Source organism: Podarcis tiliguerta, assembly GCF_965153285.1.
Source record: "Podarcis tiliguerta genome assembly, chromosome: 17".
In the NCBI taxonomy this organism is placed as follows: Eukaryota; Metazoa; Chordata; class Lepidosauria; order Squamata; family Lacertidae; genus Podarcis; species Podarcis tiliguerta.
The window spans coordinates 7,576,741-7,592,394 of record NC_139550.1 but is presented as its reverse complement, the minus strand read 5'-3'; the positions used below and the strand labels follow the sequence as shown (position 1 = coordinate 7,592,394).

Genomic DNA, 15,654 nt, shown 5'->3' with positions numbered 1-15,654 from the left:
TGGTGCCCCGCAAGACGAATGCCTCGCAAGACGGAAAACCCGCTAGACGAAAGGGTTTTCCGTTTTCAGAGGTGCTTCGCAGGACGAATTTCTCTATGGGCTTGCTTCGCAAGACGAAAATGTCTTGCGATTCTTGAGGTTTTTTTCCGCTCCCCACCCCCTTTTTCTAAGGCGCTAAGCTGCTAATAGCCTTTTAGCAGCTAATCCGCCAATACCTTAAGCCTTTAATAGCCGCTAATAGCCGCCAATAGCCGCTAATAGGGTTGCTTCGCAAGATGAAAAAACAGCTAGACGAAGAGACTCGCGGAACGGATTTATTTCGTCTTGCGAGGCACCACTGTATTGTCTAAATCAGAGCTTTCCAAACTTTTCATGTTGGTGACACACCTATTAGACATGCAGCATTTCGCAACACAGTACCGTATTTTTCGCTCTATAGGACGCACCCGACCATAGGACGCACCTTGTTTTAGAGGGGGAGAACAAGGGGAAAAAATCCTCCCCCTCTCTGCTCAGCGCCCCTTCAGCGAAGCGGGAGAAACAGAGCTCCTTCCATTTCTCCTCCCGCTTTGCTGAAGGGGCGCTGCACAGCTCTCCCTCTCTGTTGAAGCCAGGAGAGTCTTGCTCTCCCGGCTTCAGCAAAAGGAACCCGAAGCCTTCGGAGCGCAGCGCGAGTTCCCGCTGCGCTCCGGAGGCTTCAGGCGGCTATCCCGGAAGCCTGGAGAGCGAGAGGGGTTGGTGCGCACCGACCCCTCTCGCTCTCCAGGCTTCAGCGAAAGCAACGCGAAGCCTCCGGAGCACGGAGGGAGCGCTCCCTCTGCGCTTCGGAGGCTTCGCGTTGCTATCGCTGAAGCCAAGGAGCCTGCATTCGCTCCATAGGATGCACACACATTTCCCCTTACTTTTTGGAGGGGAAAAAGTGCGTCCTATAGAGCAAAAAATATGGTAATTCAGTTTTACTAGCAAACTGGAGGTTAAACTAAACCCTTTCCAGCCCCGGGAGGAGCACAGGCAGCGTTCACATGACACACCTACACAGTGCAGCCGACACACTAACGTGTCGCAACACACAGTTTGGAAAGCTCTGGTCTAAATACTGGAAGTATGATAGTATCCTAAAGGGGGGTGTGTGTGAAAATGGGGAGGCTGTAGAAAGAAGGGGAAATTGACCCGAAACAGGTACTTTGAACTTCCACCATGCCATACCAAAAGCTTCCTGACCTTTCAAAGATGGAGCAGTGAGGAACAGGTGTAGGAGAGACCATCAAAGTTCATGAGCTTCCTTAAAGTTGCAGTTCTTAAGACTCCAAACCATTGCATACAAAAAGCTTACAGACACCCAACCCAAAGATATCCTTAGCATTTTATCCCCCCAATGGGGCAACAACCGCTCATATCACTACACCCTAACACTCTCAGCAAGTCATCTTCATGGGTTTATCCCTCATACGACAACCTGTGGAAAAAATATATGCAGCTCACCAGTTGCCATGACAACAAGGTTGTCTCGTCTGTCTTGCAAAACCGAAGAGATCACTTTCCACTGGACCCTTGAAGTTAAGGAAAAACATGACACAAAAGGTTCAACTCTCATTTGAGTCTTATTCAGCAACTTAGCAGTCACTCTCTCATGTGCAACATAAAGGTAAAGGGACCCCTGACCATTAGGTCCAGTCGTAGCCGACTCTGGGGTCGCGGCACTCATCTCGCTTTATTGGCCGAGGGAGCCGGCGTACAGCTTCCGGGTCATGTGACCAGCATGACTAAGCCGCTTCTGGCGAACCAGAGCAGCGCACAGAAACGCCGTTTACCTTCCCGCCAGAGCGGTACCTACTTATCTACTTGCACTTTGGTGTGCTTTCGAACTGCTAGGTTGGCAGGAGCAGGGACCGAGCAACGGGAGCTCACCCCGTCGTGGGGATTCGAACCGCCGACCTTCTGATCGGCAAGCCCTAGGCTCTGTGGTTTAACCCACAGCGCCACCCGCTTCCCCATGTACAACATCCAGGTTTCTTTTTACAGAAAGCTGAGTCTTCTATGCTCTATTGACTGAGCTATTCCAGCTAAGGAATTCAGAATAGAGCAGAGGTGCAAGAATTGTGCTCCTTGGTGTCTCCCTTCCTCTGCCTTCTATCACGAAAACATCCAGCCAGCCATGTCACCTTTGCAACAAGTCAATTCCTCATTGTCCCTGCCTGCCTATGCATGCAGCTAGTCCAGATGTCCACCTCCAAATGAGCCCATTGGTTCCTGTTCCACTGACCAAGCCACTATCATCTCATTTGCACCATGAGTGTGCCCTAGAAGACACCTAACACAACACTCCCCTGGCCCTGTGGGGGGATTGATAACTTGCCCACTGTTTTCAGGGAGCCCACTCCACCAGCACTGATCTCATCATTGCAGAGCCCACCATATGTTCCAAGCAACACAGCTTAAAGACCATGTGGTCGCAACCCACAAGGTGAGCTCTATTCAGCAGTATAGCTGGGGCAAGGGACCTGTCCCAGGGATATATGTTTATGTGGTAAATACAAAGCACAGATCCCTTCCTATTGTTGTGTATAAGAAAGGAAAACAACAAAACTTACGGTTTAAAATTTGCATGTCCAAAATACATCTTTAGGCAAGCAATTTGTTTATCGTTGGGTCTAGGCAAGTAGGAATCTTTGAAAACACAGAAAACACAAGATTCAGAGCTAAAGAATATAGAAAATCTAGTGAAGTCATGAGAAGCAGTTCTTGTAGCTAGTTCTCCATTTTAACTTGTTATAGGGACTGGGGTCAAACTAACTATTGTAGGCATCCTCAGTGAGAATTCTGGTTTCCTCGCCACCCCTAAACGGCAAATTCCCCATGCTTTATTATAAATTGCTCTTGAAACTTGGAGGTTTGCCTAAGCTTCTATTTGGAGAAATACAAGTTGAGCTCTATTCAGTGCAGAACTAGATAGGTGGTTCTTTGGATATGTTTTAACAAACTTTTAAAGTGTTTTTTTTAAAAAAAAAAAAAAAAACTATTTACCCCAACTTTCCTCCTCTTCCTCAATGCCTTCATCTTCATCATTATCATCTACAGTGAGTTCATTTTGCCTCTTGGACTTATCCAGGGTCGAATCAGTGAAATCTTTATTCTGCTTGTCTATTTCTTCTAAGGACTGGAGAAGAGATTGGACAGGTTAACACACTCTTGGATCAAAAGATGCAAATAAATCAGAGGTAGCTATCATGCTGGAGTGAAGTTACATTTGATCGCACCTGTTTGGTTTGTTCTTTAATTTAGTTAATGAGCTCATAAACCCTATCAATAGAATGACTGTAGGCTGTAAAAATAACATTCCATTACAAAGAAACTTGGCTGGTGGGAAAAGTTGCAATTAGTTCTATCACTTTATCTGCCTGTCAAGAAAAAGCTCCAGCTCCTTGATTTCTTCATATCAGGTTGCTGTTAAGGCACAGGAGAAAAGGCAGCATTTCATTTCGCTAAACTGCACCAGTATTTAAAAGTCTATTCTTGCTTGTCAAACATTTTCTCAATGGCTCCAGTCAAATAGTAAAGGTAAAGGTACCCCTGCCCGTACGGGCCAGTCTTGACAGACTCTAGGGTTGTGCGCCCATCTCACTCAAGAGGCCGGGGGCCAGCGCTGTCCGGAGACACTTCCGGGTCACGTGGCCAGCGTGACATCGCTGCTCCGGCGAGCCAGAGCCGCACACGGAACGCCGTTTACCTTCCCGCTGGTAAGCGGTCCCTATTTATCTACTTGCCCCGGGGGTGCTTTCGAACTGCTAGGTTGGCAGGAGGAGGGACCGAGCAACGGGAGCTCACCCCGCCGCGGGGATTCGAACCGCCGACCTTTCGATCGGCAAACCCTAGGCGCTGAGTCAAATATACTATACCAAATACAAACTTCTTCAGTAGAGGAAATTCCTGGCAAAGCATATGACCAAGAGCTAGCGCTCTCTCTCTCTCTCTCTCTCTATTTACAAAACCTCTCTCTCAAAAACAACTTATTTATTCCAAAAAGCAACACATTTACAAAAACATGCTCGTACACGGAAAAAAACAGACATCTGGAAGAAAAGTAAATTATTATTTTTAAACGTCAGCAGCCATTGTTTTGTAACAGGCGCCGTGAGAAAATGGAAGAGGCTCAAGCCTCATCCCTGGGATTTCTAACTTTTCCCAGCCAAATTCAACACAATTATCTCTGTTATACCATGAACGGACAAGCAACCCAAATACATGATAGGGATGCTTAACAACCCATTCCAACCCTTGCTTCCTTATCTCAATATAACCAAGCTTCAGAGCGTCTCTCTATGGCGGGTATTTAAATAAACAATTGAAAATTAAAATCTAACTAGCCAGAAAGAAACTAATTGGCTCAGGGAGGATCGGGAGAACCCCTAGACACTCCGGTAATTGATACTCAGCAAAATCGAGCCTTGACTGGGATCCAATGATCCCAAGAATGCAAGGTGAGGCAGCCAGTAGCCAGAAAGTTAAAGCCCGGCAATGCAATTCCCACCCCATCCACACACAAAAACTAATGTAGAAGAACCCTCTAGAAAAAAATACACAATTTTTATCCATCAGCAACAGGACCAGGGTGGGGTTGGACCTTTACCTTATACAGTGGTGCCTCGCAAGACGAAAAGAATCCGTTCCGCGAGTCTCTTCGTCTTGCGGTTTTTTTCGTCTTGCGAAGCAAGCCCATTAGCGGCTTAGCGGCTTAGCGCTATTAGCGGTTTAGCGGCTATTAGCGGCTATTAAAGGCTTAAGGGATTAGCGGATTAGCTGCTAAAAGGCTATTAGCATCTTAGCGGGCTTAGTGGATCAGCTGATAAGCGGCTTAGCGATCAGCTGTTAAGCGGCTTAGCGATCGGCTGTTAAGCGGCTTAGCGATCGGCTGTTAAGCAGCTTAGCGATCAGCTGTTAAGCGGCTTAGCTGCTTGGGGAAAAGGGGGAGGAGGGGAAAAAACCCTGCAGGAACTCGCAAGACATTTTCGTCTTGGGAAGCAAGCCCATAGCAAATTTGTTTTGCGAAGCACCTCCAAAACGGAAAACCCTTTCGTCTAGCGGGTTTTCCGTCTTGCGAGGCATTCGTCTTGCAGGGCACCACTGTAGTTTTCCATGAATTTTACTGTTCATAGACAGTATTTTACTGTTTGTGTAAACCCTGAATTACCATAATCTCTCTGGGAGGGGGCAGCACAAGCAACTGAGACCTTGTTGTGTAAGTGGTTCCCCATACAGGGACCTCTGACACACTCCCAGCGCCGGTTCCCCAAAACATGCTACGTTCTCACTTTCATGTAGGCAACCATAGCTGCTTTTCTGCCTCTCTAATCAGAATGCCAATGCCTCCGTGGGCCTTTATTAAAAGCAGCAAAAATGTGCACACAGTAAAATACTGTTCCCAGCCAGTGAGTTTTCCGGTTTGCAAACGTTCACTGGAACCCGAACGTCCGAAGAGGCTTCCACAGCTTCCTGTAGCCAATCGGAAGCTGTACCTTGCTTTCTGAACGTTTTGGAAGTTGAACAGACTTCAGTAACAGATTCCGTTCGACTTCCGAGGTACCACTGTACTTATACCTGGCATTTAACAGAAACATTATCAAATGTTTTCTGAAACCACTTTAAAAACTGATAAGTAAACACCTACTTTAAGCATCTCCATTTCAAGTTCATCATCATTTTCAATGGTGTAAAGAGAATCCTCTTCATCCTCTGGAGGGCTTGATTCCTAAAAGGAACATTTCAAAGTGAGTGCAGTTTCTATTTTGCTGTTGCTTCTCTCTGTGAGCAAACATGACAGCGGCTGATGATTGTGCCTTTCCCCCTATTGATAGGGCAACTGAGGTGGGGGGGGGCAAGGAACCTGTCCGTACCATTTTATAATTAATAATAATAATAATAAATAATAATAATTTATTATTTGTACCCCACCCATCTGGCTGGGTTCCCCAGCCACTCTGGGCAGTTTCCACAAAGACCAAAAATACACTAAGATGTCACACATTAAAAACTTCCCTGAACAGAGCTGCCTTCAGATGTCTTCTGAATGTCAGGTAGTTGTTTATCTCTTTGACATCTGATGGGAGGGCGTTCCACAGGGCGGGAGCCACTACCGAGAAGGCCCTCTGCCTGGTTCCCTGTAGCTTTGCTTCTCGCAATGAGGGAACTGCAAGAAGGCCCTCGGCGCTGGATCTCAGCATCCAGGCAGAACAACAGGGGTGGAGACACTCCTTCAGGTATACTGGGCCGAGGCTTTAAAGGTCAACACCAACACTTTGAATTGTGCTCGGAAACGTACTGGGAGTCAATGTAGGTCTTATGTGGTCTCGGCGGCCGCCCCCAATCACCAGTCTAGCTGCCACATTCTGGATTAGTTGTAGTTTCTGGGTCACCTTCAAAGGTAGCCCCACGTAGAGCGCATTGCAGTAGTCCAAGCGGGAGATAACGGCACTGGCTTTCCAGCTAACCTCCACCAGTAAGGTAAAGGTAAAGGGACCCCTGACCATTAGGTCCAGTCGTGACCGACTCTGAGTTATTTTGTAGTTCTGTCTCTTTTTCTGTTCATTTAGACGTGACGGCCATTATGCCATCCCTCAAAGCAGCCACTTTGTGTTATGCCACGACCCATAGTAATCATGTGTGGCTCACGCTCACAGCACTTTCTCTCCAAAATGCTGGAGACCCTTGTAACACAAGAAGGGTTATGCAAAGGCCTTATTATTGAGTTAGGAAAGGGGTTTAAAAGTCCAATATTTTGTCACAGGAGAAAACAGGTTTCCCAGATTTCTAGAAGCAGACTCTGCCCACCTCTCGTACAATACTGCTTCAGTTGTCGCAGCCTTACTGAAATCTGGGAGAAATATCTGGTTGTTAATAGATTAAACATTACAGTGGAACCTCGGTGGTCGAATGTAATCTGTTCTGGAAGACCGTTCGACAACCGAGGCGCAATTGCGGTCGGCAAAGTCCATTGAAAAAATGGAGAAACGCAACTCAGAAGCCGTTGGACTTCCAAAAATTGTTCAAAAACAGAAGCATTCACTTCCGGGTTGTCGACGTTCGGGCTCTGAATTGTTTGGCTTCTGAAGTGTTCGACAACCAAGGTTCCACTGTACTACTTTGGATAATGGTCTATTATCCAGATAATATTATCCTATCCAGATAGACTCACCTTAGACATACAAGCCATTTCACTCAGCAACTCCTCCTCAGCCTGACGCTCCAACATTTGAAGTTCATATTCAGTTATATCTAGCGACATTAAGCATTCTTGCACCACAGCTTTAGGTCCACTGTCTGAAGCATCATCTTCGTGTTTTTTCTTATTAATTTCTGATTCACCTTCCATCAGGGCTTCCTTTTGGACTAGTTTGTGACCCACACGATTGATCGACTCAGACGTGACCTTGGAAGTCAAGGCTGACATTTCAGTTTTTTCTTCATTACCGCAGATCATTTCTGAATCTGTAGTATCTCCCAGCTCCATCTGGAAGGTAGGCTCAACAAGCAGCTCTCTTCTGAAAGCCTTGAAGTTTTCTGACATGGCAGCCAAAGTTTCTGCAGCTCTATTTAAAAATGTCAAAATGGCAGAGCAAGCTTCAAAATGGGCTTGATGGATTTATCCACAGTGTTAAAGCAAACTTGGATGTATTCTTGGTCTGATCTAAATCCACTCCCCTTTCTTAGTAGGATCCAGAAAACCATACGTACAATCCAGTTATCTATTGCCCACATTTTAACCCTTAAAAACATATTCCAAAGCACCTTTCAATCAAAAAAACAAAGGTTATTCAATTACATTTAAAAAATAGATCTTAAAAGACACAGTTAAAACCAAGAAGGAAAAGGGATCACTAAAAATAACCAACAAGCTAAAGGAGAATGGAAATTTAGCTCAGACTAAGTCAGACAAAATTAAGATGTTTTCACAGTTCAGAAGAGGCGGGGGTACAACTCTTATAATCTGGGTACCACAATTAAAAAACACTTGTCCTGCAATCCAGGCAAGCTCACCTTAAAAGGCAACAACACATGAAATATTTCTTGATGCTCTATAAAATACATTCGGGGGGTCTCCTGACATTCTTAAAAATATTCTTTAAGGAGTAAATGGAAATGCAGTAAGAAATAAGGCCCAAAAAGCTACGGTGCAAGTACAGACGTCCTGGTGCAAGTAAAGAAGGCCCGTCTATGGTTTTGTCTCATTAATGTTCTGAGAAAGAACACAATACCATTAATTTGAACTGATAAAGCAAACAACACCTAACCTTTGGAGGTTTGTAGATTGTCCAAAAGTGCCAGGAAGATTATTTGCTAAATCCACCATCTCCTCTAATAAAGATGCGAATTCCTTCTTCATTTCACTTGCCAATAGGGCCCCATCTGTTTGTTTGTTTGTTTTTAGGGGAGGAAAGGTCAATGTGAACATTATTTTTGCCAACCACTATGTGCTCTTTTCCAGTTACCTGGCTTTGAAACAACAACAACAACAACAACGTAAAATTCACTGTTTTAATAGCGATTTACTTCTCTTAAAATTTCAGGCCTGCTCGCAAAATAAGGGATATTGCAATGATTACTTTTAAATGGGCTTCCACTGGGCTTTTTCAGAGAGGCACAGAATTCTCCTAACATGTTTCATATGCATGCTTAAATCTTTCTGGTCATTCTTAAATCACCACATCCTTGCTATGAAGTGAGTCTACCACCTAAGTCCTAATTATTGATAAATAATAATAATGCAGTGTTAACCTTTATGTTGAGTTACTACAATGTTGCCTACATGTAGCCGCTTCCAAAGAATGCTCAGAAACGGCAACTCATCCAACATGCAGTTGCGGGTCCATTACTTGCCAGCCTGTTTCATGGACCCAATTCAATGTGTTGGTGCTGACCTTTAAAGCCCTAAACAGCCTCGGTCCAGTATATCTGAAGGAGCGTTTCCACCCCCATCGTTCTACCCGGACACTGAGGTCCAGCACTGAGGGCCTTCTGGCGGTTCCCTCATTGCGAGAAGCCAAGTTACAGGGAACCAGGAAGAGGGCCTTCTCGGTGGTGGCACCCGCCCTGTGGAACGCCCTCCCACCAGATGTCAAAGAGAACAACTACTACCAGACTTTTAGAAGACATCTGAAGGCAGCCCTCTTTAGGGAAGCTTTTAGTGTTTGATGTATTGCAGTATTTTAATATTTTTTTGGAAGCCGCCCAGAGTGGCTGGGGAAGCCCAGCCAGATGGGTGGGGTATAAATAAATTATTATTATTATTATTATTATTATTATTATTATTATTATTATTAACTGTGTCTATCACGTTGTCCAATGCATTTTAGGAAAAGAGGAAAGACAACAGAAGTTGAAAGTGGGGATGGGTAGAAGCTCATTATGGTTTACGTTGAAGCTCACCTTTTTCTGCCCTAATTTGCATCTGCTTAGAAGTACTCATGTTCACCAGTTTTTCGTAAATGAGAAGGCTAGCCTACAAAATAAGAGCAAAGAGAACTTTTTAATGCAAAAGGTAATGCTTAACATTTTTTCTCAGTCCATATAATTTAAAACTACCTATCTCTCTCTCAAAAAAAATTTTTTGATTAGCATCTTAACAGTGAACATTCTTTTAATACTGCGCAACAACTATTTTATTTGTTTAAAAAAAGTATGTTCCAACTCATAACAAGAATTTTCAAGGATGCATACCATTTAAAATAACAATAATGAACAATTTAAAAAATTATAAAACCATAAAACAACAGGGAAACAGCTTAATACAGTTTAAATAAAAAGTGGGGGCGGGGGGGGGGGATCTCAGCGGACAGCAAAAAGGTAACTAGTCATTAAAAGCCCATGGAAATAAGATCTTGGCCTGGCACTTAGAATTCATTAGTCTAAGCATTAGGCAAGGAGCCCTGGGGAGATCAATTCAAAGTCAAGGCACCACCATGGAGAAAACCCCTCCCACAGATGCCACCTGCCTGATCTCTGACAACAGGGATACTGAGAGAATGATGGCCTTAACTGGCAGGCAGCTTCATGCAAAATTAACGATGCGTGGTTAATACAGAATTCTATGAAGTTAATTATGACCAGAAGCTTCCAGATTGGATCAGAAGCCATTTCTGTTTCCTTTTGGCAGCCCAGTCCTATGTAGCTGGGATGTCCTCCAAGAAATACGCTCTCTACCTTCTGTGTAGCTTAAGGTAAAGGTAAAGGTACCCCTGCCCGTACGGGCCAGTCTTGCCAGACTCTAGGGTTGTGCGCTCATCTCACTCAAGAGGCCGGGAGCCAGCGCTGTCCGGAGACACTTCCGGGTCACGTGGCCAGCGTGACAAAGCTGCAGCTGGCGAGCCAGAGCCGCACACAGAAACGCCGTTTACCTTCCCGCTAGTAAGCGGTTCCTATTTATCTACTTGCACCTGGGAGTGCTTTCGAACTGCTAGGTTGGCAGGCGCTGGGACCGAACAACGGGAGCGCACCCCGCCGCGGGGATTCGAACCGCCGACCTTTCGATCGGCAAGCCCTAGGTGCTGAGGCTTTTACCCACAGCGCCACCCGCGTCCCCTCTGTGTAGTTTAACACTTCTTTTAATCAGAGAATTGAGGGAGCCTGTAACATTGGCGAAAACCACTGATTCTCACCCATATCAGTGGCTTCTACTTTTTAAAAGCAAAATGTTATGGTGCCAACAAATATCAAGGAACAACACTCAGCTCCATATCCCCCATGTGACTTTGCAATTCTGGGATATGGTTTATAGAAGACAGGAGAGGCTGCTGCTCTCTACATAAGATCACTTCAGCACTAGCAAGGGAAAGTGTCTTTGGTAGGATCAAACAGGAAACTATGCCTGGCAGTAGAGTTCTGGGTTAATTCACGGGACGCTGAGAAAGTAAGAGGGTAGGGGCTGTGTACTCAGACACAAGGCTCATCCACATCTTGGCATATTAAGCCGATCATCCAAACCAGGCCATAGTAAGCTTGCAAATTGCATACTGCCAGACGTCACCTAGAAAAATATAAGCTTCTTAGTACATACATAAGCATCGGTGGCGGCATACAGCTTTTGCTCCTCTGTAAGGGGAAACTGCTTCCAGTTACCACAGCGGACCAATTTGTCTTTCAAAAGCTGTTTGTGGAACAGATGCTTCAGAAGGTTGTTCAGGCTCCATATCTCCTTACATTTGAGCTAAACAAAATAAATTGCAAACGTTAAGCGCGAGCTGTTTTTGAGGCTACATCAGATAATAAGCGCACAGTGATATATTTCAGATAGAGATGGAATAAATCTAAATCGCAGCTTTAAAATGCGTTCGGAGAACACGCTAATTTTTAAAGCAGAGGTTAAGTGGAGCAATAAGCTGTGAAAGAATTTCAGGATACGAAACCTTAAATCAGCTACCTTTAACATGAGCCACGTTGCAATTAAGTGTGTGTATGGGAAATCCATCCAGAAGACAAAATGTTTATCAAGGAGTTAGTGATTCTAACATGGTTACCCTTCCTGTCTCTGTTCCTTCCCCCTCCCTCACAGCTGTTAAGGTTTTGATGGTGTGAGAACAGTTTCTGATGTCCTCCCGCAGCTGTTAAGCTTTTGATGGTGTGAGAATAGTTTTTGATGTCCTAATCAGTGGTGAGGTGGTGAAGCCCCACGTACGCCTTAATCAGTCTGGGAGGACAGTGCTGGGAACCTTCTGTGATGTTGGAAATTGTTATTGGAAAGTGGGGCATTGGGAGGAGAAAGCTATAACATCTGATGGCTTGGCCAGAGTTTTTCAGAAGTTTGTGCACGGACTGATTGGCTACAGGGCCGTGCAAACTGAGGCTACCTGGGGGAGTCACTTCGCCACATCTTGAGGGCTTCCAAGTTGCAGATAAAAGTGCAATATGTATATATTGCTTGTTGTTTAGGAATAAAACCTTCTTCTCACTCGTGTTTTGAACTGGTTCTGAATCTCTTTTAAAAGAACCACCTTGCATTTGGCAAGACAGTGTGCCACAATGAATAGATGTATCAGCTGAATAATAATAATACTTTTTATTTATACCCCGCCCTCCCCAGCCAAGGCCGGGCTCAGGGCGGCTAACAAGCAATAATAAAAACAAGTTGAATGAATACAACTTAAAAACAAGATTAAAATACAACAATTAAAATACAGAAACATTAAAATATTAAAATGCAGCCTCATCACAGGAGGAGAAAGGAAAAAGAAAAAAGAAAGAGGGGGAGGGAATCAAATTGGCTCCAAGCCAAAGGCCAGGCGGAACAGCTCTGTCTTACAGGCCCTGCGGAAAGAAATCAGATCCTGCAGGGCCCTGGTCTCATGAGGCAGAGCGTTCCACCAGGTCGGAGCCAGTGTTGAGAAGGCCCTGGCTCTGGTTGAAGCTAATCTAACTTCCTTAGGGCCCGGGACCACTAGGGTGTTGCTATTTATGGACCTTGAGGCTCTCCGTGGGGCACACCGGGAGAGGCGGTCCCATAGGTACGAAGCTCCTAGGCTGTGAAGGGCTTTAAAGGTCAAAACCAGCACCTTAAATCTGACCCTGTACTCCACCGGGAGCCAGTGCAGCTGGAAAAGCACTGGGTGAATATGCTCCCAAGGCAGAGACCCCGTGAGGAGCCTCGCTGCAGCATTCTGCACCCGCTGGAGTTTCTGGGACAGCTTCAAGGGCAGCCCCGTGTAGAGCGAATTACAGTAGTCAAGCCTGGAGGTGACCGTTGCATGGATCACTGTGGCCAGGTCGGGGCGGGAAAGGTAAGAGTAAAGAGTAAAGTTCTGTAACATTAGCTGAAAAAATTCATCACATAAGGCTCGGTGTGCCATAACTCAGTGATAGAGCCTCTGCCTTGCATGCCAAAGGCCCAATCCCTGGCATCTCTAGATAGGGCTGGGAGAAACCTCTGCTGGAAGCCCTGGAGAACTACTGTGGGTCAGTGTAGACAATACTAAGCTAAATGAGCAATTGGTCTGACTCAGTATAAGGCATATGTTTCTGTGTTTTGTGTCATTGGAGCAGGGAGTTCCAGAAACCCAACACATTACATGAGAATTCAATGAACCCTGGCTAAACAATACTCAAGTGACAAGCAAGAAGGCTCATCCCAGATTTATGGAAAGTGATATTTCTAGCTACTGAGACGGTCCATTCTCAAGTCTCTCTAAATTCCTATAGATTCATAGTCTGGGAAATGAATTCTTTGCACTAGGCTGATCTGAGGCCAGCACCCATAGTAGTTCCTCAATATTATTATTATTTTAAAAATCACAAAGCTTCATATAATGCAGAATGGAAATACAGTCCAATAAGCAAAAGCGAAGGAGAAGGAAGTATTTGGCACAATATGAACATTGATCCTAAAAGGATCTCATTATGGGATATCCATTTTCATTTTACCGTGTTTTACATTTAAAATTTAAGATATCACTAGCTGCAGGAGATTCATCCAGCAATGTTAGTCTAAATACACAGCACAGGGTTTCTTGCCTACATAGCTGATTTTCTATAACTTCTCTGCTGAGTATCCACTCTAATAACAAAGAGTCAGTTATTATTACCTTTTCATTAGCAAGGTCACCCAGGTCCACAAGGCTCTCCAACTTGATTTCAAAATCACGCATCAGCTTCCATTTATCCCCTTCGATACCAACCCCAACTTTTTTAATAGTGTTACTTTCAAGCAATTTTTTTAGTGCCAAAGGAAAGTCTGAAAAGATCAAGAATGCACATTTTTAAAATAACCACTTAAGGAATTTATATATCCTATCTATTTAATGTAACCGTAGGCTTCTCACAATGCTTTTTTTTAAAAAAAGAAAGAAGTAAATTATATGTTATTCTGGTCTCTATCACAGCTGCACCACCGCAGCTATACATTAAATTACCTACCCACCCCCCCAAAAAAAGATATTTTCAGCTAGAATTGCTGAATAAACAACAGAATATTTCATTACATATTTTTTTTACCCCACCCTTCCTCCCAAGAGAATTCTGACCATATTCACAAGCTGATCTAGAGATACAGCTCATAAATTCAAAAGAACTTAGGTTCAGCCCAGAAACAGAAAGTAGACATGAATATTAGCTACAGAGTTGAAGTACTGTGTATGCATTGATACATACCGTACTTTTCGCTCCAGTGGACACAGTTTTTCCCCTCCAAAAACTGAGGGGAAATGTGTGTGGGTCCTATGGAGCGAATGCAGGCTTGTGTCATAGCCGCGCGCAACCCCTGCGGCAGGGAGAGGCTGCACGGGGCTATGGCTTCTTAAGCCCTGCGCAACCTCTCCTGGCAGGGAGGGAATGTGCGGGGCTAAAGAGGAAGCCAAAGCAGCCAGCGGGATCCATCCCGCTCACTGCCTTGGCTTGTTCCATAGCCGCGCGCAACCCCTCCGGCAGGGAGAGGCTGCCCGGGGATATGGCTAAAGAGGAAGCCAAAGCAGCCAGTGGGATCCATCCCGCTCACTGCCTTGGCTTGTGCCATAGCTGTGCGCAGCCTGTAAGCTGCTCTTTGGGGCTGGGGGGGGGGGGAAGATTTTTTTTATTAATTTCCCCGTCTAAAAACTAGGTGCACCCTATGGTCTGGTGCGCCCTATGGTGCGAAAAATACGGTAATGGATAGCACTGAATCTGAAGCACTGAGCTTCGGTTCACAGGCTCAGTGGAAGCAAAAGAAACGAGCATGAAGAAACCAGTGTCACCTCCCCAAACTTCCTGACCTAAGTGAGGAGAAGTAACACCAGCAGCTGAGGAATTGGTGTCCCCAAAAATCCCTTGCTAGGAACAGAAAACTGCAGCCAAAACAAATTTTTCCAGTTCAGGAACAGCCACACAGTTTTTGGTCCCACCAGCACCCCACATTTAAAGCACTACGATACCACTTTATACATTCATGGCGTCACCCAAAGAAACATGGGAAATATAGTTTGTCAAGAGTGCAGAGAGGAGTTAAAAAGGTAAAGGGACCCCTGACTGTTAAGTCCAGTCATGGACGACTCTGGGGTTGCGGCGCTCATCTCGCTTTATTGGCCAAGGGAGCCGGCATACAGCTTCCGGGTCATGTGGCCAGCATGACCAAGCCGCCTCTGGCGAACCAGAGCAGCGCACGGAAATGCCGTTTACCTTCCCACCAGAGTGGTACCTATTTATCTACTTGCACTTTGAGGTGCTTTTGAATTGCTAGGTGGGCAGGAGCAGGGACCGAGCAACGGGAGCTCACCCTGTCGTGGGGATTCAAACTGCCGACCTTCTGATCGGCAAGTCCTAGGCTCTGTGGTTTAACCCACAGCGCCACCCGCGTCCCTCAGAGAGGAGTTAGAATACCCCTATTTCCCTCAGAGAGCTACAATTCCCAGCCGTCCCTGGGAAGAAGGATTTTTTTTTAAAGCACTGTCAACAAGTAGCTGCTATAATATTTTCTTTCTGCCACCACTTTGGGCCTGGAAGGCCCTGGGAACCAAGAAAAGCAGTATCAGGAAATTTGAGCATGTCTTTCCTACACAGCAGAAAAATACTGAATGCCCGTTTCCAGATATTGCTTCTTTTTGATCTGGGAAATAAAAGTAGTGGAACTGTACAGGCAGAGATATGCTGTGAAATGATAAATTCCAACTGTACTTCCTTCTGCACTAAGAATCCTACTCTCTC

At 45.2% G+C, this 15,654-nt stretch overlaps 1 protein-coding gene across 1 annotated transcript in view; it reads right to left on the bottom strand.

Annotated features, from left to right (window-relative positions):
- Window positions 1–15,654, bottom strand: part of WRN (WRN RecQ like helicase) — a 62,143-nt gene that overhangs the window by 43,284 nt on the left and 3,205 nt on the right. The window contains exons 5-13 of the mRNA XM_083419441.1: window positions 13,566–13,714; window positions 11,048–11,197; window positions 9,421–9,493; window positions 8,286–8,400; window positions 7,190–7,583; window positions 5,666–5,746; window positions 3,025–3,157; window positions 2,592–2,667; window positions 1,483–1,550 (exon numbers count right to left, since the gene is read on the bottom strand). Coding sequence (XP_083275567.1) covers window positions 1,483–1,550; window positions 2,592–2,667; window positions 3,025–3,157; window positions 5,666–5,746; window positions 7,190–7,583; window positions 8,286–8,400; window positions 9,421–9,493; window positions 11,048–11,197; window positions 13,566–13,714 — 1,239 coding nt within the window. The remainder of the gene's footprint in view (window positions 1–1,482; window positions 1,551–2,591; window positions 2,668–3,024; window positions 3,158–5,665; window positions 5,747–7,189; window positions 7,584–8,285; window positions 8,401–9,420; window positions 9,494–11,047; window positions 11,198–13,565; window positions 13,715–15,654) is intronic.